Genomic DNA, 27,825 nt, shown 5'->3' on the forward strand with positions numbered 1-27,825 from the left:
AATGATAATTAATTGTATTGTGAGTGGAGAATATGATCCATCATGTGATAGATAGTTTTCAAAAATGAAAATGAACTAATTTTTGTGGACATCCTAAAAAGACAAAAATTGACTATTTTTTGTAGACGGGTGGGTAGTTTGTACCTATCCTTATAACTCTTTTTATTTTATTTTTTATAAATTAACAATATTAAATAAAAAAATTTAAATACGGTGAACTCACTGCACAACGAAGAACTCAAATTCAAGACCTTTAACTTTAGAATAATATCTCTACTGCTTAGCCAACACATATACTCGTCAAAAAATGAAATAACTCCCACAAAAGAAATGCAAGAACCGGAAATTTAAAGAAAACTAGTATGTGCCCGTTCGTGCGATGCACGACCATCATCGAAATTGAAAGATAATTAAAATAAATAAATAAAAATATTAAACATAATATAGATATATATATATATATAAGTAAATATAAACATAAATGATCTCAATAAAAAATAAATTATTCACAATATAATCTCAATAAAAATATCAATATGAAAACATTCGAATTTTCAATTATTGAAATAGCAATTAATTGATTTAATTGATAATGTGTATAAATTTATAAATAAATAAATTATGAAATATCAAAAGCAAGTATAGATGATAATGAGTATCATTATGGATCATATAATATTCTAAGATGTACAAAACTATTTATTTACATATAGTATAACTATAGTTTAATATAGTTTTCGAATGCATATTTAAATCATATTTATGAGGTCATTTTGTTTATGCTCAAATTTTAAAATAAAGTTACAATGTATACATTTTTTTTTTTCAATTGGAAAGTGAAAAAATAAAGGGTTTAACATGAGATATGTGTCGTTCATTTTCCAAAATAAAATGTATACAATTTCAGTAAATTTAAATAAATGTGCTACTAAAAAAATAAACTCTTCAATTTACTTTTTTTTTTTTTAAAGAAAATCGATAATGCTTCTCTAATTACTGATTTTCCAATGAGTAATTTTGAAGCTTAAAAATTCGATTTTTAAGATATACTATATATTAGTTATTTATCTACAAATTTATATTAATATAAAGTTGACCTTTAAAAAAATATTTTTAAGCTAAAGATTTCTAAAATGAACAAATATAAGTTTCATCATTGTAATTGCATTAAACTGATATAATAAAAATATAAATAGTAAAATATAAAAAATACTGATATATAGTAAAAACATAAAAAATAAAATAAAAAAATATGGAAAAAGGAATGAAAGAACCGTAAATTCTAAAAAATGAGAGAGGAGATAATAGAGGAGAGAAGAGAGAGGAGAGAGAAAAAAATAATTTGGTGACTTTAAACTATAATAACTTATTGGTTTTAAATTTATTTTTTATAATTTTTACATCAAATTAAAGATATCGTCAGTATCTTTAATTTAACATCCATATTGAATATTTTTTTATAAATTAAAGTTGATGATTTTAAAAGAGAATTAAAATTATAAGAAGAAAAATAAAGAGAGAGAAATTTTGGTGGGAAAAAATTTACGTTAGACTCCTCTTTTATATTATATATAGATTTTTAAGTTAAAGATTTCTAAAATGAACAAATATAAGTTTCATCATTGTAATTGCATTAAACTGATATAATAAAAATATAAATAGTAAAATATAAAAAATACTGATATATAGTAAAAACATAAAAAATAAAATAAAAAAATATGGAAAAAGGAATGAAAGAACCGTGAATTTTAAAAAATGAGAGAACAGATAATAGAGGAGAGAAGAGAGAGGAGAGAGAAAAAAATAATTTGGTGACTTTAAACTATAATAACTTATTGGTTTTAAATTTATTTTTTATAATTTTTACATCAAATTAAAGATATCGTCATTATCTTTAATTTAACATCCATATTGAATATTTTTTTTTATAAATTAAAGTTGATGATTTTAAAAGAGAATCAAAATTATAAGAAGAAAAATAAAAAGAGAGAAATTTTGGTGGGAAAAAATTTACGTTAGACTCCTCTTTTATTATATATAGATATAGATTCCTTGCGGCTACATTCGTAAATTACTTTTTTTTTTCCTTTCTTTTCGTGTACATTATTGGATTAAATTTATTTTTTGTGTTGGTTAAAAACTTTCAATTTATGATTACATAGTTTTCTCCCATATAACCATAACGTTCTCGAATTACATAACAATTCGTATAAGATCATATTATATATGAAAATTTACAATTTGATATTCCATCCATCTCAATTTTATCAAACGATGCGTTTACAATTCGGAGTACTATATCTAAATATTAAATTTTATCAAACGATGTGTTTATAATAATATTGATTTTTGGTTGTCTTAATAAAATTTATTTCATCCGTCTCAATTTAATAGGCAATTTTCTTATTTAAACGTTCCAATTCAATAGGTCACATTTTCTTATTTGAACGTTCTACTTCAATAGACAATTTTTTGAAATATAAAATTAATACATAAACACATTCATTTAACCTATTATTTACATAAAATGTTATTGAGACTCATAAATAATCATATCTGTTTTTTACTACAAGAATATTTTTATTTTCTTTTTTATTTTTTTGATAAATATATATTTAAAAAAGTTTATCCTTTTCTTTTGTTTGTCTTTTAATATTTGTATTTAGATACTGTGATTGATTAGATTGCGACCAAGGAAATACTCCCTCTATCCCATGAATCTTGACACGTTTGGTTTCGACACGAAAATTAATGAATTGTATATTAGTGTTTTAAGTATAAAAGTGATAAAGTACGAGAGAGAAAATAATAAAAGTGATAAAGTAGGAGAGAGAAAGTAATAATTATTACTTTATTTAGAAATATATCAAGATTCGTGAGATGGCTCAAAAAAAAATACGTGTCAAAATTCGTGGGACGTAGGGAGCAGGGAATACTAAATACTAAAGTCGGTATTTGAATGTCTTTGATTTACAAGCAGCTTAGTATCCACCACGAGTAGTTCAGTTAGGTCTTGTGACCATATGAAAAATACATTTTGATTTTAGATAACAGAAACAATTTTTTTTTTTTGTTGATTGTATTATGCTTACAGAGAAATATATATAAGTGGGACGGTTGGCCGTTGGCGACTTGGCGTTTGGTAGTGAGCGGTGCTGGTGGGATTCTTACACGTGTGAGACAATGCGCCTTAACTTTGATGTGCACAACATAGGTTTGTTTTTGTTTATTTATTTATTTGCCATTACTATACTTTCACTTCGTAGAATCTATATTTAGTTGTTTAATTTACTAGCTGTACATTTCATACTCTCATTAATTCATTATATATTCCAAAGTTTTTGTGATAGATCATCTTTTGTTAATATATACTCTCTCCATTCCACGAACCTTGACACGTATTTTTTTTTGGACTATCGATCCCATGAATCTTGACATATTTTTAAATAAAATAATAATTATTACCTTCTCTCTTTTACTTTATCACTTTTATTGTCTTCTCTCTTCTACTTTATCTTTTTTATACTTTATTAACTACACACTTAAAACACTAATCTACAATTCCTTAATTCCCGTGCTGAAACCAAACGTGTTAAGATTTGTGGGACTGAGGGAGTACGTAGCTTGTGACATATCGATTAAAGAAAAGTTTGCACAATCATGTTAAAAGTTTGCATATTCCTGTCGAATAACATTAATATTTGTTTTAAAACATTATTCTAATACCAATTTTCGTCATAATTTATACTCCCTCCGTCCATGAAAGAACTTTCTAGGAGGGAGTGGCACGGGTTTTAAGAAAAAATATTGTTGAGTGTATTGAGAATTGATAAAAGGTAGTTGAGTGTATTGGGAGTGGTGAAAAGGTGTTATAATTAATACTCCCTCCGTCCGCCAAAAGTGTACCACTTTGGCTGGGCACGGGATTTAATAAAATTGGTGATGATTTTGATGTAGTGGAGAAAGGGTCCCACCACTTTATGGGATGTGTGGTTGAGATTGAATTTGGGGTGGGTTTTATTGTAAATAAAGAGTGTTTGTAAGGATAAAAGATTAAAGTGGGTGGTGGGACCATTTCCATAAAAGGAAAGTGGTATACTCTTTGCGGACGCCCAATATAGTAAAAGTGGTATACTTTTGGCGGACAGAGGGAGTATTGAGAGTTGTGAAAAGTGAAAAGTAAGAGGATTATAAGTGGTGGGGTATAGTCCAAAAATAGGTAGGAAGTTCTTTTGTGGACGTCCCAAAAAAGAAAGATAGAAAGTTCTTTCGTGGACGGAGGGAGTATAATAGTAATACCTCATAATTGCCTAAGATTTGTTTTAAAAAATTGTTTTAGTAGTAATTTTTATCACAAACTCGTAATAAAACCTAATAATTTGTTCAAATTTTTTAAATCCTCCATTCACTTGTTTTTTCTGATTTCTGCTATGGTCCTTTTTTTCATAGTTCATTATTAAATTCAAATTTTGGTGTCATGATGGTTTTCTATGGCCAAATTTCAATGAAATGATTTTTCCATTTTTTGCTATACCCAAAATGTTAGGTCTTGTGGTTATGCTTCAAAATGTTAGGTCTTCTGGGGAGGGAAGCTTGGGGGAAAGGCGACGTGAAGGTGGAGGTGGCGCAGTACAGGAGGTGGCGCTACGGTGGAGGAGGTGATGGTGGAGGCGACTGGAGCGAGAGAGAGGCGAGACGACTGTGAAGGTGGAGGTGGAGGAGACGGTGAGATCCAGCGGAAGTGGAGTCGTCGCGCCGTCGCGCCGTCGCCGTGAAGGAGGAGAGGCGGCGAGGGTGTAGCATGAGAGGGAGAGAGAGAGAGAGAGAGAGAGAGAGTTTTTTGAAACAGGGAGAGAGATAGCTAAAGCTCAGGTGAGAGTGCTTTGTTTTTAATTAAAGTAGTTTTTATTAGACTTTTAATTATTACTTTAATTAAGATTAACTATCCCTTATTATTTCCTAAAATAGAAACAAGTCATTATCAGTGGGACAGCCCGAAATGGAATACGTGCCATCAATAGCAGGACGGAGGGAGTATTATTTTTCATTTTCTTTCTTCAGTTTTTCAGTTTTTACGGTTTTTTTGGACTATTTTGGTTTGATTCGATTTTTATTCTAAAAATTTTAATTCTTTTGTTTGGTTTATTCTGTTAATTCAGTTTGACTCGTTTTTTTTTTTGGGGGGGGGGGGGTTTCTTAGAAAATCAAATATAAATTAAATTTGATTTGATTTTAGTAAAATTCGAATCTAAATCGAATGAGACCCCTAATTAGCATGCCCCGAATATTTTGGCTGCAATAGCCACATGAAGAATTTAAGAGCTTCATTCAAAAAACCACCCTAACTCTAATTAATCCTAGAAATTAGATATGGATACTTTTCCGTTTATGTTTTTTATACTTGAAACTTGCTTTGAGATATAATTGAAAAAAAATAAAATTGAAACAATATTCTATTTTTACCACAGTATAAAGTGCAATCAACCCAATGAAAAATATATTCTATTTTTATCACGGTATGAAATGGAATCAACCCAACGAAAAATTAAAGAAAGTCACTTTTTTTTTCTTCTTCTTTTCTAATGTTAAGAGTTAAGACAAAGTACATTTTGAAGTACTACTATATAGTGCACATGGCCCTAATCTAGCTCACTTGTTGTGCTCAACGCAAAGCCTTTGTCATCATTCAATTTCTATTTTAGGTGGGGCCGCCTCATTGCTTTCCCATAACTTTTGCCAAAGTTAAGGATAATGGTACCTTTCTTGAATTTAATTTTTTGATATTATCCGCTTTTTGCAGAAAATGCAATTATCCACGACTAATCTCTAGAGTCTCTTATTCTTTTTTGATGTCTCAATATATAATTTTTTTAAAAAATTAAATTAACATATTAATATTTTTCTTTTTATTAAAATAACTTTATTTAAATATAATCAAACATAGAATAAATAAGAGTAATATTGAATAATTACATATAATTTAGATTTTTCAAGCATTATTTATGATATTTTTATTAATATGTGTGAAAAGTAAAGTTTGACTTTGAAGGTGGGACGAAGAAAGTAATATTTTTGACGTCAGCATGGCTGATCATTTGCCTTCAATAATTGATTTTCTATGAAAAAAAAATCATCTTATAATTGTATACGTCGATATAAATGAAAATTTCTCCACTTTTTGGCTATCTCATTACCATTGGCCAAGGCCTAATGGCGTGTATCCAATAAGATATTGCACACCTGTTGTTGGAATTTGGAAATGGTTGTACGTGGAACGTGGCTCCCCCTTTTAATCTATCAAATGGAGTAATATAATTTTAGGGCTAGTTTGGAAGACATATTAGAATATAACAAGATAAATAAAGTCAAAATAAGTTACAATAAAAAGATTTTATATATATATATTAATTTGATATTAAAACCTTTCACTGATGAATAATTATGAGAGCGTATTTTATATGTTTACAAGATTTTAGTCTGATGTGTTCTGCTGATTGTGTAAGAAGTTCCAACTCTAGAAGTATAGAAAAACTTACTGAATTTATTTCCCTAAAAAAAAAAACTTACTGAATCTATGTTTCACCAACTGAATAGAAATCACCTGATAAATTAAGATTGAAGATCGTGGACACTAATTCTTCCCTAGCTGATTCAATTAATGCCACGGCGGCTCTAAGTCAACAAAATTAAGTGAAGTTAACCTATGAGCTTCATTAAATAAATGACAAACATTTAATGTTAAAGATATAACATTTAATGGAGAACTCGTTGAATCTGGAGAAAAGACGATATAAGTACGAGAAATTCACATTATGTCAGAAATCAAAGTTAAACAACTAATGATTCAGAGAAGTTCTCTGCAACAGGACTATTCCATCTCTATTCTGATGCATCCAACAAAGAGATTACCAGAAACATTGCGCATTTGAATTCAAAAGCATTTAAGCTCTAATTCTTATTCCACAAGAACTAAACGTATTTCCGAAGAAGAGAATCCTACGAGTGTTTAAGAGTTATCTTCTGAGATTTTAAGATCTGATCTTTCAAATATTACCGACAAGCATTCCCTTAATATCTAGTTTATTCTCTCTGTAATACTTAATGTTGGGAACTTAATGAAATATCCTAGCCCTTGTTTTGATGATACCAAAATGCTTAGGTTTACCTTGTAATAGACTATAACCTTTCGAACTCAAGTGTTGGAGTTCACCTTCTAGTTTAGCTAGTGTTCTGAAGACTGAAGACTGAAGACCGGAGGAATGAAGAATGAAGAACGAAGGACTAAAGACTGAAGACTGAAGAACTCGACTGTTGTTCGCGATTAAAGGCAGAGTCAAATACTGATATTTGACTAAACATGTTTCTCAACTGAAGAATCAGTTATGACTGATTCATTAATGCAGGTCACGTGGATTCAGCGGACTGATACTAAAGTTAAGTATCAGATAAACTTCTTTCTCGGACTGATACTCCAGAAGTTAAAAGGAAGCCACGCACTCCAAGTACAGCCGCATTAAATGCAGAGATTTTAAGGATCGGCCTTTCTCTGCAGAGCATTCCTTTTTGGTGATTACCTTTTCAGAGACGTCTTATCTCCTGTACCTGAGTAGCCGTTTCTCACCAAACAAGGAACCTCGAAGATTGAAGGCTCAGCCAAGTTCGAATTTCTGTCCAACGGATGAATTCTTGAAGACCATCTCCGCTAATGGATCTATTCAAGACCTCTACTATAAATAGATCTTGAGGAACACTTCAATCTTTACCGATTCAAATACACAAGCTGAAACGCTGCCGAAATCGCCACTCAGTCAATCAAAGCCTTCCAAAGTTTGAATCGAAGAAGAGAATCCTAAAGCTAAAATCAGTCTACTTCTAATTACATATATTCTCTTAGAACCTTAGGCAAATATTGTTTATCCAAAGCTTAAGTTACTGATTACAGAGAGCCTGTTCTCTGTGATCTTGTTGGCAGTTTTTGAACCTATTTTCAACTGACCGAAAAGAAAGTTTGAGCTGAGAGGAGTTCAAACTAGTGTTCTGACTCCAAGAGATCTTAGCAGTCGCAGAGAAGACATTGGTGTGTCTTAGCGAGCTAAGAGTGTTTGAGAAATCCAACCCAGTGTGTTGGTACTGAAAATTTGATTTTCAGTTATTCGGTTTGTTGTGCACCCGTAAGCACAAGCACAGAGTGTTTGTCAGTGTGATCAACTGACCGTGGATGTAGGAATTAGATTTCAAACCACATAAAAATCCCTTTGTCGTTTATCGCTTTCAGTATTTACTTTCTTATCTGCGCACAAACTCTAAGTTAACTGAAACTGATTAATTGCAAAGTGAAACCAAAATCTTGACAACGTGTTAATCACAAAGGCTATTTCAAAAAGAATAGTTTTCTGCTGCCAGTGTTATTAGTCTAACTGATCAATTTTCGGATAGTCAGTAAGATTCATAACACTCATGTGTTTTACAACAAGACTGAAACTTCACGCATATCAGTTAAAGTCTTGCGCTTAACTGATATCTCTTTACTGAAGAGAGATTCAGTATCAATCTTCAACCTTTGCAACCAAAGTTTTCCTGGACTCTTTCAACAGTCAAAAGGTTGTGTTTGTTTTGAAAAATAGTCTATAGGTGTATCCTCTCCCCATACACCTATCCTGACCTTCCGGGACCTAACATTTAACCTATATTAGAACACACTGAAAATATTATTGTTCTTCATTGTAACAGTGTGTTCATAAGTTGAAAAACCTCATTTCAAACACTAACATGTTGTAACATATAGGTATTAGTAATTAGAAGAAAATCAACAAGTAAGCTATTGGGTAGTAGTCTGAAAACTGTAAGTTGTATTCGGAAGCAACCGAGAAAATTGTACTAACAGTCACAATCGCGTAGCCTATGGCTCAGTTTGAGGAAACTAACTGATCAACTGACATGCAACGCTAAAACAAAGAATCCTAAGTTAGTGGATTCACTTGTAACTCAGGTTCTTGGAAGTAGGAATGTTTCTCTGAGCCATGTTAAATTTTTGTGTGCTTTACATTCTACATTTACATTCAGTCTTACTTAAACTGGTATTAACATTGCATATTGTCCATCAGCATAACACCATTCAACATCAACTAAATATCATATTTTCAGCGTACTTAAATCAGCATCAAACTGAAACTTGGTTAAACTAAAAACTTAAACTTAAGATTTATATAAAGCGAATAGTTTAACCACCACATTCTGCATATCTCAGTTATTAGTTCAGTTGAATAATATTTAACTACTTACTCCATCCCACCAATTTAGTCCCTTTCACTTTGCACACATATTAAGAAAATACATATTCTCTAAAAGATTACTAATTTTATATTTTTATTTTTTATACCCTTATTTATTATTTTTACACATCATTTCACGTTTATGTAAGATATTAAATAATGTTACTTTAGTAATATTAATTAATGTAAATCAAATTGCGTTCCACAGATTGTGAGAAACACAATAACAAAGAATCGAAACTTTGAACAAGAAACAACACACAAATGTAACGTGGTTCGATCTGAAGAATTACGTCCATAGGCAGGTCAACTCTCCAGTATTTTATTGATGAACAATCAGAGAAGAAAAACACAATATCACAATAGCCAACTCAGGCAATGGAGATAACTCTCAAATCTCAGCAAGAATTCCTCTCCAAAACTCTCTCACGCATCTATCTTTTTCACTCGAAAGACAAGTATTTAGCAAGCTAATCTAATGAGAAGATACACAAATATAAAGTACATGGATCCTACTACAAAACTAAATCATAACCGTAGATTAAAGGTGTCTCAGATCCGAGCTGCAATCCAGAGAAAAATGATGCTCAAATCTGTTATGAACTTTAATGAGTATCAAGTATATATCCCTGAACTTCTTCATATGTGCATAATAGTCCCCAGACGCATGCATGCATGCATGCATGGTCAAATACTTATAACAATTAAAAAAAAAGTAGATTATCGTTTTGGGACATCCCAAAATAAAATAAGGGACTAATTTATGGGTCGGAAAGAATATAATTTATTTAAATAGTGTTGAATAGATAATTATTAATTTTCAATAATGTTCGCATCATTAATATATATTTCTTTATTATATCATTATTACTTTACTTCCAAGTATTTGATGTTACGGTTTAGAGATAAGATACGCCTAATCTCATGATGGAAATTGGACCTTAAATTAAGATTATGAATTTATGATTGAGGGAATTTGAGATTCCACTAATTCAGCTATATATAAGTGAGGAATATATTATTGAAATTTTATATTAATTTACTCATCATCAATTTCATGAAGTGCATGGATGTTCACATACTAGTTATGATAGAGTTTATTTTAAAGATTTTTTTTTTGTTGATAAATTTATCATGAGAATCGAAGAAATAACAAAATAAATTTCTTTAATTCTTTTTTCATCCATTTTCTATAAAAGAGAGTTTTATCATTTTTCATCCTCTTTTCACTTTAAGAAAGGATAATAGTATCGCATCAAAAATGGAGGGATGATATTATATCGCTTCTTGAAGTGAAAATAAGAATGAGAAGTGGTGAAATTCTCTTTTATATAAAACGATGGGAAATAAAATAGACATTTAAAGGAAGAAATTTTTGTTATCCCACATTTTTTCATGATAAATTTATCAACCAAAGATAACACACTCTAAGAAAATATTCTACTTTAATTTAAAAATTGTTTGAATTTATAAATCTCGTAGAAACTTTAAAACAATTTATTGTGTGCGAAATTAAAAGTAAGAATCTGAAAAAATAAACTATATATGCATGACATTATATAGTGAAAAATGTAATCTCAGGTTATAAGTATGAAAATATTTTCGTTGTACATAATAGATCATGCATGTAGTCAGGGGCGTAGCCCCCCCCCCCCCCCCCCCCCCCCCCCCCGCCCCCCAAATTTTGAATTTTTTTTTTTTAATAATATGTCTAAAAATGTTGTTATTATTACTAGTATTATATTTGTATTTTAGTAAAAAAATGTCTAAAATGTATTGAGTGCCCCCAAAAATTTTTTTAGTAAATGTTGAACTATATTATCTATGAAAATGTTGTTATTATTATTATTATTATTATATTTGTATTTTAGTAAAAAATGTCTAAAATGTATTGAATGCCCCCAAAAAAAATTATGGTAAATGTTTTGAACTATATTATCTATGAAAATGTTGTTGTTATTATTATTATTATTATATTTTTATTTTAGTAAAAAAATGTCTAAAATGTATTGAATGCCCCAAAAAAAATTTTAGTAAATGTTTTGAACTATATTATCTATGAAAATGTTGTTGTTATTATTATTATTATTATATTTGTAGTTTAGTAAAAAAATGTCTAAAATGTATTGAATGCCCCCAAAAAAAATTTTAGTAAATGTTTTGAACTATATTATCTATGAAAATGTTGTTATTATTATTATTATATTTGTATTTTAGTAAAAAATGTCTAAAATGTATTGAATGCCAAAAAAAAAAAAAAACGGGGCTACCGCCCCCGAACCCCCGTAACAGTTCAGCTCCCCCCCAAAAAAAATCCTGGCCAGACACTCCATGTAGTAATATTTTCTTGAATATATCTTTGAGGTTAGAAAATTTAAACAGAAAGTTATGACATTAATTTGCAACAAAACCCAATATTTGCTATACAACATTTTTTTGGGGGGGGGGGGGGGGGGGGGGGGGGGGGGGGCAAAATAAGGTGTCTACAAATACTTATTTCTAGCTTTCTCCTTTCTTTTCTCCGCCAAACCATTATCATTTGCTAGTTTTTGGAGAACCCATTTACGCGTGAAAAAAGTGATTCTACAAATATTAAAATGAGATTATTTTTCTAGCGTGACTTTCCAAATAAAGTGGAAAGAAAATAAATATGCATGTGATACGGCAAGAACTCGACACTTCTTTATATTCCCTCCAACTAAAATACGAATCCATATATCTTTATCTCCTTTTCTTTTGAGTTAAGGAATAACTCCAGTATTTGAAGAAAAATGTTAAACATACATAATACGTGTAATAGGCAATTGGGATATATATATATATACTGCAAAAGCACATATAGTTCGAATCAAATGAACATTTTTTTTTTTTTTGACTGAGCAATTAGTTTACCAAACAATTTCTGATTTTAAAATATGATCATCAAAGAATATGTTGAGAGGTAAATGGAGGTGAATGCCAAACACGCCTTAGTTACTCAGGCGGATGTCCGTGAATTTGCAAGCACATACTTAGGACACGTTTCATGAGATTATAAGTCATACTCCTAATTTATTGCTAGTTCTATTCTAAAATTATTGCTATTTCTAAAAATAATACTCCCTCCATCTCATTATACATATCCCACTTTTCATAATGAAATATTCCACTACAAATATCTCATTTCTTTTTTTGATAAATAATTAAAGGAATTTAATAGGGTCACCCACCATATTTTCTCTCTATACCTACTTTTAATATAATATTTAAACAATTTACATAAATTCACTCTATCAACTAATTACACATTCATTTAATCTCTGTGCTAAAAAATAATGAGACATTTGTAATGGGACAGAGGGCCGGAGTAGTACCAATTAGGGGTGACCAAAATTTCGAATCGGATTGAATTTTAAGTAAATTTCAAATTTTCGGATCGGACACTTTAAAAATCCAAAAAAATCCGAAATTCGAACTATATTTATAATATAATAATATTATAAATAAATATATATAATTATTACTTTTTAAATAATTAAATATTTCTAAATTCTAACCCTAGACTCTCATTTTGGTTGATTATAATTAATGGCTTGTTAGGACCTTAATTTGCTTGTAATTATCTAATAAGTTAGGTTGACACCTATTTCGCATTTATCGGATTTTTTTGATTTTCAAATTTTTTTAACATTTCAAAAAAAAACATATTTCGGATTTTTTGGTCCGAATCGGATTTTATCCGAAATTTTTCGAATTCAGATTTCGGATAATATCGTTCGGATCGTATTGAATTTTAGGGAAATTTTGGATCGGATCGAATTTTTGCCGATCCGATCCGAAATCCGAATGCTCACCCCTAGTACCAATATATTGTTTTTTGTCCGGCCATCAAATGAATATGGTGGAATACTCATTTTCTTTTTTGGTAAGTGTACCCCACACAATCTACTCACAATAAAATTGGGCCCCTTATTCCACCCACAACAGTTAGAGGGTGTTTGGCTAAGCTTATTTTAAAGAGCATATAAGTTCTTCGAGCTTATAAAATGTAATTTTTTAAGAGCTTATAATTAAGTTGTCAAAGTGTTTGGATAATTGAGTTTATAAGCTAGAGAGATAATTTTACTTAGTGATAGAAAATCTTTGTTAGAAAGAGAAAATTGAAGAAAAATAAAATTAGAATGATATATGAGGAAAATAAAAAATCATAGTTGAGTTATTTTTGTAAAATGAGTGTTGCTTATAAGATAACTAATACGCCCATTCGTGCGATGCACGACGAATATTGAAATTAAACGACATGTTTAAATAAATAAGTATACATATTAAACAAAATTAAAATATAAATAATTGAAAAATATGTTTTAAAAATAAATAAAATAATCCACATCAATTACTCAATAAAATCTTGAATTTAAAAATGTGAATTTTCAACTTTGTACAAAGTGTAATGATAATTACTCAATAATTTTTTTTTCATACACAAACATAATAAAAAATTGTAAAATTTTAACGAATAGAGAGAAAATAAAAAAAATTAAAGTTTACGTAACTTATTCGTTTTAAATTCATTTTTGATGGTTTTTATACCATATAGTAAAATATTTTGTCACGAACTTAAAATTTAAGATTCATATTAAATATTACTTCATAAATCAAATTTGATGATATTTAGAAAACAATTAAATTATATAAAAAAGGTTAAGTATCAGATAGGCCTCTCACATAGAGGCCCTTATGACGTTGGGCTCCCTATAGTCGAAGATGGGCCAACTAAACCCCTATAGTCCAAAAAATTGAATAATTGGGCCCCTAGCCCTAACGGTTGATAAACGTCGTCCGTCTAATTTTTATTTTTATTTTTATTTGGGCGGAGCGGTGGTTTCCTCCGCCGGAAACTGGACTCCGTCGACTCCCTGAACGGAAATCCTGCCATCGGTGTAAATGTCGGGGTCGAATAGATAAGCGGATCATTCACCCTGCCCGAATTTGACGGAGCCGTCGGCCTCCTCCGCCACCACCTTGTGCGGTAATCTCAGTGTATCGTAATTGACCTTCCCGAATCTCCGCACCGAATTGTACATGCTCTCCTCCGTTTGGTATTCCGGAATCAGATGATAATACATTATCTGCTCTGGCGCCCCCGGCTCACTCAGCTGGTCCGTAGTCAGCTTCGCCATCGCCTCGTCGTTGGGTGCCAAAACCGTCAGCACGTAGCCCTCGGAAACTAGCCTCCCCATCTTAGTGGCCAGTGAGGTCAGATTCACTAGGATATCGGCCAATTGTAACCACCGTAATGCAAGAGGGTCTGGATGAAATCCTTGACCTGGCTCTCGCCGTCGAAGTGGTGGTGGGGTCCGTCGGGGCCGGGGGCGGGCGTCGGAGCCAGGGAGGGGCCGGGAGCCATGCCGTCGAAGATTGGGAAAACCGGTGCCGCGCCGGCAGGCTGTGGCGGCGCGGCCTTCTTCAGGCGGTGTGTTCTCGGGTCGACCTCCGGCGCGCCCTCCGGCAGAACGGCAGAAGTGGCGCGGAGACTCCACCGTGCGTTGAAGTCCTGCTGGATTGATTTCGGAATCAGCAACCGCTCGATGCCGTGGATGATTCCGTACGGACGGCGTTTATCAGCCGTTAGGGCTAGGGGCCCAATTATTCAATTTTTTGGACTATAGGGGTTTAGTTGGCTCAACTTCGACTATAGGGAGCCCAACGTGATAAGGGCCTCTATGTGAGGGGCCTATCTGATACTTAACCCTATAAAAAATAGAGATAAAAATAGTTTTAAAAAAAATATGGGAGAAGAGAGAGAAAAAAAAAAAAAAAAGAGGAAAAACATGGAGGAAAAAAACTCCTCTTTTATATATTATATAGATGAGAAAATAAGTTGGGTAGAAGAACTTATTTTTTGGGAAGCTTATAAGCTCTTAGAGCTTATTTTCACATCTTATAAGCTCTTTAGGAGCTAATTATAAGTTGTTTCAAGGAGTTTATAAGCTCGGTCAAACACTCTCTTAATTAATTTCTTAAAACTCATACTATCTTCAACTGAATACTCATTTCGTGGACGGATGAAATATTAAATAATTTATATTCTTTAAATATTGATATAGAAGAGTTGTATCGAGATACAAATAATATGTATGCACAGAGGATACAAATATCATTTGGCTGTATTTTTTTCTATTTACACTACGTTTTTCGACGAAGTTTGTTGATGTATAAATATCAACATGAATAATAAGGCAAACATTGTGGATACATAGAGAAATTAGGTGGTGTCATTTTTATAGTATATTTTTTCTTGTACCTGTATTTATTTGGCCACATATCGCTTTACTTATATTATATTTCCATTTCCACTCCTTCACAGACAAAATAAAATAAATTAAAATAATATATGTAGATAAATCTTTTGGTTTCGGAATTAAAATCAGCCTCCTCTTAAATTGTCAAGATAGGAAGAACTATATTGATGTTGGGCATGTAGTATAGGATTTATTATAGGTCAAATTGCTAGTTAAATCTATATATTAAAGCAAAAAAATTGGTTGTAACAATTTTTCTTCAAAATTTTCATTGACTAACTCAATGCATATTAGATTTAAGTATTGATTAATGAATCATAAAGTTATTATTGACTTACTCAGTGCATATTAGATTTAACTATTAATTAATAAATCATGATTGCTATCCATCAAATACTTTCTCAATAAATAAATAAAAATATTTATAAAAATTACTTTATATCATTTATTGATGGGTTCAATTGTCAAATAAAATGGGCATTAACCCAATATTAAAATAGTTCATTTGAAAGAAAATAAAAGTATAAAATACTCATAATTTATATTTACAATATTATTTATATTTTAAAAATACCTTTGGTTCCTATAATTAATTGATGGACAAATTAATATATTTTGTATAATTTTACTATATATTGTAATATATGTCTTATAATATTTGAACTTATCAAATGGGTATTCTATTATACATAAGAAATTTTATAAGATATTCCGATTGTGTAACACACCGATCCAAAGTTATAATTTTAGCAATGAGATTGTATAAGTTTAGTTACTATATAATATAATTGCAATCATATTTACTTTTCATTTTTCTCACTTTTTTATTATGATATCTTAAGAAAATACTCTTTCCGTCCCACAAAAGTGTGCATTATTTTTTGTGGCACGAATTTTAATAAAATGTTAGATAAGTGTATTGAGAGTTGAAAGAGTAATTGACTTTATTAAAAAATAAGTGTAAGAAATGAGGAGTTAGCAGTGGGGTAGTGTCCAAAAAGGACAATGCACACTTTTATGGGACGTCCAAAACTAGAAATAAACCCACACTCTTATGGGACAGATGGAGTATATATTTATTATGTTTAGTATAGTCAATATCATGGGTCTTATAATATTAAATTGGTGGTTATTTTATAAAATTGCATATAAGAATAAAATAGTTATTTTATATTCATTACGTTGAACAGTTTTATTTTTATACAATAATAAAATATTATTGCCAAATATAATTATAAAAAAAATTATATAAATTCATCTAGAATAATCCACACAAGAGAGTTCAAATGAGTGAATTTTGTAGAATGATATTTGTACACCAACACGCAAGAGTTTTGTAAAAAAAAAATAGATGGGGAAGGAGAATGGTGGAGATTTGAACCATGAACCTTTCTATTAATAAAAGTGGTCTTTACTGTTTGGATGTCCTCTTACAAGTATATTTTTTAGAGGACCCCTTATTAGTATTTTTTTACTATTAAAATAAATAATAAAATTATTGTGAGACTGATCATAGTTAGTTTTGTATATTGGAGTATTATTTATATAAGTTATATAATAATTACACTAACACAAAATGACACTAACACTAGCACGATCTTGGAATGACACTAACACTATTTTGTTTTACAAATGACACAATTTCCAAAATAATACTAACACTATTTTGTTTTACAAATGACACTATTTTGAAAATTGCACTAACACTTTATTCAAATAACACTAACACTACGTGTAAAATAACACTAACACTATATTGAAATGACATTAACACTACATGTAAATGACACTAATACTATATCGAAACAACACTAACACTTGACACTAACTGGACATCTAAATTGTGATCTTATTATCTTATTGCAGTGTTCTTGAAAATTGTGACATTTTCTTATTTGGAAATGACTTCATAAACTCTCTCTCACTATTTAAAAAAAAGTGTGGGATTCAATCTCCACTCAAATACAATTATAATTTTTTTCTTCTTAAATTTGTCATCTTCATTGGGTCACAATTTTTTGGGACGGAAGGAGTATATGATATAAGTCAGTTGTCATAAACCAAACATATAATGTATTTCTCCGCCACTATGCATTCCCACTACCTAGTAGTTGTTACATAGAGATTAAATATTAACTATATCCTTAAAGAAGAAGCATTTACATTTTTTTAATATCAATTAGGCCAAATCGTTTAATTTTCAAGTAAAAAAAAAACAAAAAACTTTAATTTCGGGACCTAAACTGAATCAATTAAATATAGAGGATCCGTTAATTTAAAAAAAACACTTTTGATTGGGGTAAATATGATTAATTATTTGAGAATTATCTTTTTTTTAATGGATCATTAATAACATGTTTTTCAATCGGTCTTATATTATTGTCACATTTTACAATAATTGTGATAATTGATAAGAAAATTTATCGCGATAACAATAGTGACCCTAAGAAGCTTGTGGTCCTCTCATTAAATATTTTGTGGAGTATCTGTTTCTTGTAGTAATCCAATATTATTACAATGTTAGCTTGAAGAATCTTCTTGTACATTTTCTTGTATTAAAATGATGTGTTAGCTTGAAGAATCTTCTTGTACAATATTATTACAATGTTAGCTTGAAGGAAGGAGTATACTGTATTTCATGTAAATCGGGACTCATTTGAATCTCTGCTACTTGCTTATATTTATTCTTTATTGTATACAAGTTTTTCATTTTTCTTTCTTCAACATACATTACTTATGTAAATGTGTGACATAAATTAGAGTTATTATTTAGAAAATAGTCCAAACTTTTATCATATGGTGACTCTTTTTACCCAGAATTTATGAAAATTACAAATATGACCTGAACTTATTTACGTTGTTCAGTTTATAATTCGAAATAAATAACGGCCAACTGAAGGGTGTCGTGGCTCGCCGAAAGCTAACTTGACAATTTAAAAAATAAAAAAATTACATCAAAATTTTTATCTTGTCTCCACATCAGCTCCCAAATATCAAATTTTACATCATATTAAAATCTAAACTCTTAAGTGAAATAATGACGTTTGAAAATTGATGTGGAGATTAATGAAAATATTATTTTTTTAATTTTTTAATTACAAAGTTAGCGTCTGGCGAGCCACGTTACCCTTCAATTGATCGAAATTTTTACTTGAACTATAAATTAAATAGTAGAGATAAATTTAAACTATATTTATATTTTTTATAAATTCAAATTGAAAAATCATCATGAATCAGAATTCATGCTATTTTTCAATAATAACACTTTAAATTATAATGCACACGGATTGTTTTGTTCTGTTTTGAAAGGAATGTACACGTATTATTAGCACAACTAAAAATGAAACACAATTAAAAATTGAAATTAAAGTATTGTACTTAGCAAATAGAATGAAAAAGTAAACTAATAATTATGGAATAGAACCAAACCTACAACATTCCCACATCAATAATAAATAATTCAGGGTCTAGAATATTATTCCAAAGTGAATTAATCAATCACTCAAATATATTTAGTCCAAAGGTGAAGATTCTATTTGGGATAACAATTATGGGATAGAACCAAACCTATCATAGTCCCACATCAATAAAGAATTCAGATCACTCAATGTATTTAGTTCTATTTGGGATAAACACCAGAGACAAAGTTGGTGTGCTGTCCTGTCACCACAATCAAATAAAAATGTACTCTTATCACTTGACACTTGTCTTAGTTGTCCATATACTTTTTTAAACTTTTACGAGTTAATGGATCAACTATGATTTCCAGTCCCAAATAAGAGTTTTATGATACCAGTCTATATCTGTTTGTTTATTCACCTAGAGATAGAGTCAAGCTAAAGGTTAAAATAACACTTAAATATGTAACAAAATACAAACTACAAAACGGCATGTAAAAGATTGTTTTCACAAGTATATAATGATTATTAAAACATCGTTAAATTAAAATTATCACTAAGAAGTGTGCGAGAAAACATTAAAACAGAATTACAGTTGACAACAGACAAAATCTATTTTATGTCGGTAACGATTCCATAAAAAAAAATTAATATTGACTAAACCCAAATCTCTCTCATCCGACATGATATGATAATTGATAACTACAAACCAAAAACTGCCACATTCATAATATTTCGATAATCAATTGTATCTTTATCACGTCGACACGATGAATAACACTTACACTATAACTTCCGCAGCCTCGTATCAACATGATAACAATAGGAACACAATAGACCTAAACATTAACTTGCTATTTTCGTGTAGTGGCAATCATTATCATGTCAAAAATTATCATAATGAAGCTACAATCCTTGTTTAAGGGTAATAAGTTTGTGCAATATACAACTGAAAGAATGTTTTAGCCATAAATTACAGGGATAAAACTCACAAATTAAAGGCAGAAGAAAAGAAGAAGAAAAAGACTATCTAGTTGTTGATAATTAGCTTACAACAAAATTGGTGGTGCAGACTAGAAGATAGAACAAAAACTCCGGAGCCTTGGTGAATCCCTGTCTTCAATGCCCCTCAGAAATGCTCTCAATGAGAGATGTTGCGAAGCACAGGTCATAAACGATGCCAACACAATGCCTACTGCTACCATCAAACCTAACCTGTACAACGTAAGCATGTATTACGAAATGCAGAAAAATCGGATGCCAATAGTAGGTTCGATCAAATTACAGAACTGTACAATAAGCCACTGAAAAGATCAAGTGTTTCTAGCAGTAGCTAAATTGACTAAAGTCACAAGCCACAGCACTAGGTTAGTCCATCGGGGAAAGTTATTCATATCATAGTAGTTAATTGCTTGTTCCATCTTTTAACAATTGCTCAATTCTAGCAAATTCACTATTCTTGTGAATAAAGGAAACATAGCAAGTTTGTGAACTCCCTTAAACAACACTTCATGGCATCAGAAGAGTAGTTACTCATCAGAAGAGTAGTGAACTCCCTTAAACAACACTAAAGAAAGTTTGTGAACTCCCTTAAACAACACTTCATAGCAAATTGCATAAACTGGTTATTTATGCATTTCTTTCTGACAGCTTTATGATGTATATTGGTTGTATGTGTCCTAAGGCAAAATCCCACAACTATCATTATCAACTGCATAACTTATCCATAATGAAAAGATCAGTTTCAGCAACTTTACTTGTCACTATTTTATGGGATCTACCTTACAACTTTTCCAAATGCTCCCTCGATAGTCCATCGACCAAGGCATATCCAGTAATCTATATTTTATCTATATGTTCAAAAAATGTTCTTCCCAATATTGTGAAATGAAAGATTACCGCCTCTGTCCTTCTGAAGTTCAATTTTATTGTGTATATATCTAGTGGATCTTAAATGCAGAGATCTAATAACATAATCAAACATTAGTTTCAAATAAGGTGCAATGAGACTCTTTTTTGCCACAACTTATTTGGCTTATTCAATTTGAGTAACTACTCGTCAGTTGTCAGAAGAATGCATTGTTTAGTACAGTCATATGTGACAGCTGAATTCTAGAATGCATTAATCAACATGCGATATAGCGTTTACTGAAAATCGTGAGCGAAATTCAAAAAAGGTAATGTTAAAAGAGCTCTATTCTATGAAAATCAACTGTGGAATCCCCGTGGGACGAATAATCATAGGAAAAACACACAAACACTGAACAAGTCCATAACATCTCAAAGAAAAGAGAGAAACAAACCAAAAATGGAATTCACAATTTTGAACATCTTCACATTACAGAATTTAAATAAGAATTCTCCCTGAGTATCTAGGACATTTTCGAACCCAATCAATCCATAATTTCCAAAGAAAAGTCCTAAAAACAATCTTCATTACTGGACCACCAAATACTAAACCAGTTTCTACTTATCTCAGCAATTTTTCCAAGCAAGTACAGTGACATTCATTAGCCTACCGCCTACGATGATAACTTGAATATCAATTTTGTAAAGTGCTAATGTTTCTGTAGCAATAAGCCTGTAGTAAGCTTCTCCTATATTAATCTTAAGCTGCTAGTATACCAACAAAATGGGCAAATCAAAAGTCCACCAAATAGTTGTTGGCAGATGCCATATAAAACTAAGGCCCAAAGCACATTTGCTCAAACATATAGTTAGCTATGGTTCAGTCTTCAGCTGCAGCATACCAATATTTATGGAGTAGCATAATGAAAATGTTTAAACTATTACAAAGATATCAAAAGGAGTGAGGGGAGACAATAAGTCAATAATGAAATACCTCAAAAATAGAGCAGTAATTCCGAGGAAACAAGGTAGCAGAGGAATTGCCAGGGCAAGAGATGCCATCCCTAACCCATAATAGCAACTAGCAACATCACAAGATGACAATTGTCTCACATGACCTGATAAGAAACCAAACATCAACAACTCTTATAATCGGAAGATGCAAGATGCAAACAGGATCAACTATGTAATCTTCCTGCAGTAAATTATACCTTTTCCAGAATCATAATCTGAAGACTCGGGATGTGACAAGACAGATGATTGATGGGCCACATGCAATCCCCATCGATGGATTAAATATAGATAGCTTCCAAACAGTAAAAAGAATATTGTGAATGTCCACTCATACACAAGGAGCAAACCGGTCCATGGCATAACTTGTCGAGGCACAATTGAAAATGAAAGTGCAAGGGAAGCTAGAGCAGCCATAAAGCAAACAACCACCGAGATTGCACCCAGAAAAGTAGGAACTTTGCCCAGAGCTGCATTAGGAAACTGTGTTTCCATATATCATCATAGTAAATATATCAGATCATTCAAACTTTAAAGGTTGAAGATCTAAAATGAACACACAACCAAAGCTTGCATCATGTAGATAAATGTAATTGTGATTTTTATAAAGGAGAACATGTTCCTCTTGTAGTTTTTCATTTCTTTATTCTTTTATTTGTCATCTCAACTAAGTTCGATGGTAAAATATGATCCATAAACATTTCATTCTCCAATCCTGGATGAGATTGTGGCCTCCACCTCCAGTGCCAGTTATAAGAACTCTCTTTAGTCCTATCTCGGAAAGATAAGGTCTTGCGACAGTAATTGTGAATCCATAGGATATATTCCCAATTTAAGTGTCGGAGAAGGCCTCAAGCCTCCCCCAACCCAAAAAAAAACAATAAAAAGGGAAGAAAAAATAGTGTAAACTCCTACTGATCTCAACATCATTGAAAAGCCTAAATAATAAGAATAATACTCCCTCCGTCCCTGAAATAAGTTCCTCTTTTTCCATTTTGGGACGTCCCCCAAATAAGTTCCTCTTTCTTTCTTTCTATTTTTGGACAACTACCCCACCACTAATAATACTTTATTTATTCTTACTTTTCACTTTTTCACCACTCCCAATACTAATTATAATACTTTTTCACCTTTTCACCACTCCCAATACTAATTATAATATATTTTTCTCCACTATCAATACACTTTACCATTTTCCTTAAAACCCGTGCCGTCCCCAAAGAGGAACTTATTTTGGGGACGGAGGGAGTATTAATTAATCAACTATATACAAAAAGCCTGAATAAATAAAAACAATTAATTAATTAATTAATTAGAAATAGCACTTGCTTAAGAACCTACTGAACCCCCACAGCCAAGAGATTGGGGCTCAGTCTGGATATGCTGTTGATATTCTCCCACTCCAGATTTATTTGAGAGAAAGATAGGATCAATAATTCACAGTAATCCTGCTTGTGCAATATGCATTTCTTTTTCTTTTACTATATATGTCTTTCACAACAGAAATAGGACATGATACGATAACAACACATAATCTGTATCGAACAGTTTTTCTTCCTAATCCAAAGAAAAAAATCATCCGTCAGCAATAAATAATTACTAAAAAAAGGCAGCGAGCACAGCATACCTGTTGGTTTGAGCTGATGGTGGAGGAAGCGACAGAAGAGTAACCAAGTACACCTCCAGATCTTAATTTATAGTAAAGGTGTCTGATATGATCCAACAGTGGTCGTGTCTGTAGTAATATATTATAGTTACAGACTTACAAATGTTAGCCATAACGAATCTGATAATAAAGATCTGCACGAAGGAAAAAATTTCACAGTAGCTAACCTGTGAGGAGGAGCGATAATAACAGAAAACAAAGAAGACGAGTGGAAGCAGAAAAAGAAATTTGACTAGAAGATCTTCATTTGGATTTTGACCCCCTCCAGTCCCCGGAAGAGTTTCTTTAAGCTCTATCCGGGCATTCTGCAGTATCAACAAAAAATATCTTGTCACTGATCACTGAAAGTATAAAAATAACATCCAGCCAGTACCAAAAGCATATAAGACCATTTATGATGCATCGTATTGGAAACAGAATTAGTACCTGCCAGACATCAACAGGTTTTACAAGCCAATGAGTCCACCAGTCCCAAGGTTTAAGAGGACCAAGCGTGTAATGAATAACACGAAGTTCTTTTTCATCAACCATCCACTGGAAAGAAGAGCATGTGTTAAAATATTACAAGGTTTACAGTCATTACAAATAGATTGCATCCTTCAACAAAGCATTTCTTCTAGATAAGCAACTTGAATGTTCTTTTAATTAAAAACTTCAATCGTACATAATCCAGCCCAATTATATGTTCCATATAATGTCTTCTCTGGTATAAACATGTAGCCACACACCCACACCAGAAAATATAGATATACTGATTGACCATCATATATTGTAAAGGAAATGCAGTGATTTTACTTAAAATTTTCTGAAAAAACGGAAAAAGAAAGAAGGGTCAAGGAAACCAGGCAACCATTTTTGCATTTCTGCCTTAAGCTTGCCCGGCTTTGATTAAGTGGAATTAGCTGAATTTACAATCTACAATGGGTGCAAGAAAAACATCTTCAACCGAAAAATACATGCTATCATATATAACTGCTCTTAATCTAGAAAATTCATTGATTACACTTTTCTTCCTCAGCACTTCTAGTGTCCCCTCAGCACTTCTAATCTAAATCTAAATATACGTAGTTAACTTCCTCCAGTTGCAATTCGCGAATGTCCGAAACTAGATCTCAACAATATATGAACTTCAAACTGCCGCAAATAACTCTTAAAATTTACTCTCGCGCCCAATAACCTTTATCTACTATCTCTTGACTATCATCAAAATACTAGAAAAGATTCTATTAATTCCATTTTTTCAATGCATAGTATAAAGCAAGTAATAGTTAAAAATTCAAAGGACATAAGGGATTGTAACATACAACAGAATCATTGCTTTAAATAACTAGTCATCTTCCCATCAAGCCTTAATTTAAGATTTTATAGCATCTGCAGAAGAATTTAAACATGGGATAAACATTCACCCCCAAAACAGAAAGGTCATACTTTTCTTTGAATTGGGGGAGGACTGAGGAGACAGCAATGGGGAATCAACCCGAGACCTCTCCCTTTAACACTAGGGACATCCATCGTTGGGGTGTCCAGAAGAGGCAACAGAGAAGTAATACGTGACAAGAAAGAAGATGCTTAAGAAAACAGGTACGACCTATGACTTAGAGAATAGTTGACTTAGCAGCTAGTGTTATCAACATTTATAGTATTTGAAAGTTACAAAACCTGTTTTTAGACATTAAATGAGAGAGAGAGAGAGAGAGAGAGAAGAAGAAGAAGAATCGTATTATCAGGTGGCGAGCATACACTTGGCCACTTAGAAGCATACGATGCATCTTATTAGAGGTAACAAGCGATACCTTGTTAGCAAGCATGTAAAGACCAACATCTGCATTGTATATGGTAGAAAGTCTCTCCATTTGAGGTACGGGTCTAGACTTCAATTCCTCCTGAGATGCATGAGGGTCAAAAAGGCGTGCATTTGCAAAGTCAGGGAAATATGAGTTAAGAAATCCTTGGTCACCTGCACAGTAAAAGATGAACAAATTAAGCAGGAAATATCCCATCAAAATGAACACAGAAAAGGTGCCATCTTAACTAAGAGATTAACCCTTCTGGAAGATATGGTTGAGTTCAACACATTTCATATGGATGCACAAAAATAAATTACAAGCATAACCTGACATATCATATTCCATTTGAATAATGGGGAAAAAGAATAAAAGATTAACCTAATATACCACGGCAATTATAGAAACAAACTAGGAGGGCCCCTTGTTTAGAAAACGGTATAAGCAATTCAGATAATACATTAACCATATAAAATAATTGAGTCATACCTCCAGTGTAAGAGTACATTGTATTTATTTTGCTCGACATGTCCTTGAATACTTCTTCTGATGGTTCAACCACCATTACTCCAGAGTTCAACCTTTCTGAATGCTTTAAGTTGGCACAAAATTTTTGACACTTGAAAAGATCTTCAATGTTCTTTACTACAATTGTATCAGCATCAAGGTACACCACTGCCAAAATGTAAAAGGAAAATAGACAAGATTCACAACAACTGCATCAGATTCGCTGCATCAACAAATTGAATTTCAACTACAGCATGTTCCATTAACTATGAGAATTAGCCAAAATTCCACGGCCTACTCTACTCAACCTTACTAGATAGAAATATTACCTTTTTTGTAGTCAGTCATGTCAAATATTTTAAGCTTCGTATATACACCCCAAAACCTTGTCGGACGTATTTGATTGGGATTTTCCAGTAAACTAATTGTTTTCACAATCCAGCCATCAGCCTGCATGAGCGAACAAGAACAGCACATGAGATTATGTAGGATAAGAAAAGTACTACTCCTTCCGTCCCATTTGAAATGGCCCAACCCATAAATAGAAAGAAATTTGCCCTTAATTTTGGGTTGTCCCATTTAAAATGTCTCACTTTACACCTTTATCACACAATTCTTAATCTCAGTGCCCTTATTTTTTTAACACATTTCAAATGGGGCGGAGGAAGTACAAAACAGCATTCTTTCATCAGCATCATGCTAGATAGCCACTATCTCAGCAAACAAACTCAATACAAAGAACTCCAGCCACTTGCTTTTCTGGCATGCAAGAAAGCATAAAGAGTACCAATTCTAGAGCTTGAAATGTAGAGAATACAAACAGAGTTGAACCAAGAAACATTCAAATGCATAATGATAGTAAACACTTCAATAAATGCAAGACATTCTTAGAAACTAACAAAAACAATCACGGATCCCAATCGTGCTCTTCTCGGTATATAATCATTAGACATACATATTTCTTACTGCAGTCTCCAGGTTAGGAAAGCATCTTAGAACTAAAACAAGTAACTTCAGAAAATCCCCATGGACTAGAGACCAAATATACATATTCTTCTCGTTGTTAAATGAGAAAGAGAAGGAAAGAAAGAAAGTTCAACTTTCAACCAAGCTGCTGACAATCAAATTCCAATCCACCACAATCAAATCAGCAATTCAACAAGCTACAATCTTTTTACACGACAATCAGGCAACTAGGAAGTGCATAAAAAACCCGATCATCCAGAACCTAGAAAAATGAATCGCAAAATCTAGTGTAGGAACACACACCTGAAGCAGCTCCTTAGCATAATCGGAAACTCCATCAGAGACCAAAGCAACCATATCTTTGGTGGAACCCGTGTCCCGAATCGACTTCCCCAATACTCGGACGCCAAGCAGGAATTCATCACCGTAGAGAAGCGTGACGTATGCTTCTTCTGAATTCTGAGATCCCAAAGCTCCATCAAATCCAATCAATATCGATACAATTGATACCCAACAAATAAACCCTAATCTCCACGTACTCGACATCGTAGTCGTGCGAATTTGGTGATAAAGATCTGATGAAAATTTGGGAGTGAGGGAATATGTATCGATTTGAAATCAGTATATTTCACGTACATGTAATGATTTTGATGATAATATAATCAGAAAGTTGGCGTGGTCTAGGTTGTCGTCTGTGCGTCTCCGCTGTAGATGTTCAAACTTGACAATTTTCGTCAACTCTCGCTACTTATCTTACTTACTAGTATTATACCCGTGCTCCGCACGGTCCAATTTTTCACACGACATGAATATTCATACGTATTTAATAAAAGTAATATATATAATAAGAGTAACATACCCGTGATTCACACGACATGAATATTCATACGTATTTGTGAAGTATAGTATTGGTACATAATACAAAATTAATCATGTATATTACATAATACAAAAAATAGGAATTAAAATAATAAATAACTTTCATATCATACAGTTCATATTAAATAAGTAACTTATGTATTAAAAATATTAAAAATACATAAAAAAAATCCGTGTGCATATAAAGTAATTCTATATATGGACCAAAAATTA

General features: G+C 31.7%; 1 protein-coding gene and 1 pseudogene across 1 annotated transcript; both read right to left on the bottom strand.

The window, feature by feature from the left end:
* Window positions 1-14,113: 14,113 nt before the first annotated feature.
* LOC130998276 (fasciclin-like arabinogalactan protein 15) lies at window positions 14,114-15,530 on the bottom strand (annotated as a pseudogene).
* Window positions 15,531-19,816: 4,286 nt separating this feature from the next.
* LOC130997425 (inositol phosphorylceramide glucuronosyltransferase 1) lies at window positions 19,817-27,493 on the bottom strand. Its single transcript, XM_057922740.1, has 10 exons — window positions 27,037-27,493; window positions 26,097-26,217; window positions 25,750-25,935; window positions 25,270-25,433; window positions 23,903-24,010; window positions 23,644-23,781; window positions 23,438-23,545; window positions 22,011-22,293; window positions 21,794-21,917; window positions 19,817-20,166 (listed from the first exon to the last, which is right to left on the bottom strand). Exons 1-10 carry the CDS (start codon window positions 27,277-27,279, stop codon window positions 20,025-20,027), a joined length of 1,617 nt encoding a protein of 538 aa, XP_057778723.1. The 5' UTR covers window positions 27,280-27,493; the 3' UTR covers window positions 19,817-20,024.
* Window positions 27,494-27,825: the final 332 nt, after the last annotated feature.

The sequence above is a fragment of the Salvia miltiorrhiza genome, chromosome 8 (assembly GCF_028751815.1).
Source record: "Salvia miltiorrhiza cultivar Shanhuang (shh) chromosome 8, IMPLAD_Smil_shh, whole genome shotgun sequence".
Taxonomy (NCBI): Eukaryota; Viridiplantae; Streptophyta; class Magnoliopsida; order Lamiales; family Lamiaceae; genus Salvia; species Salvia miltiorrhiza.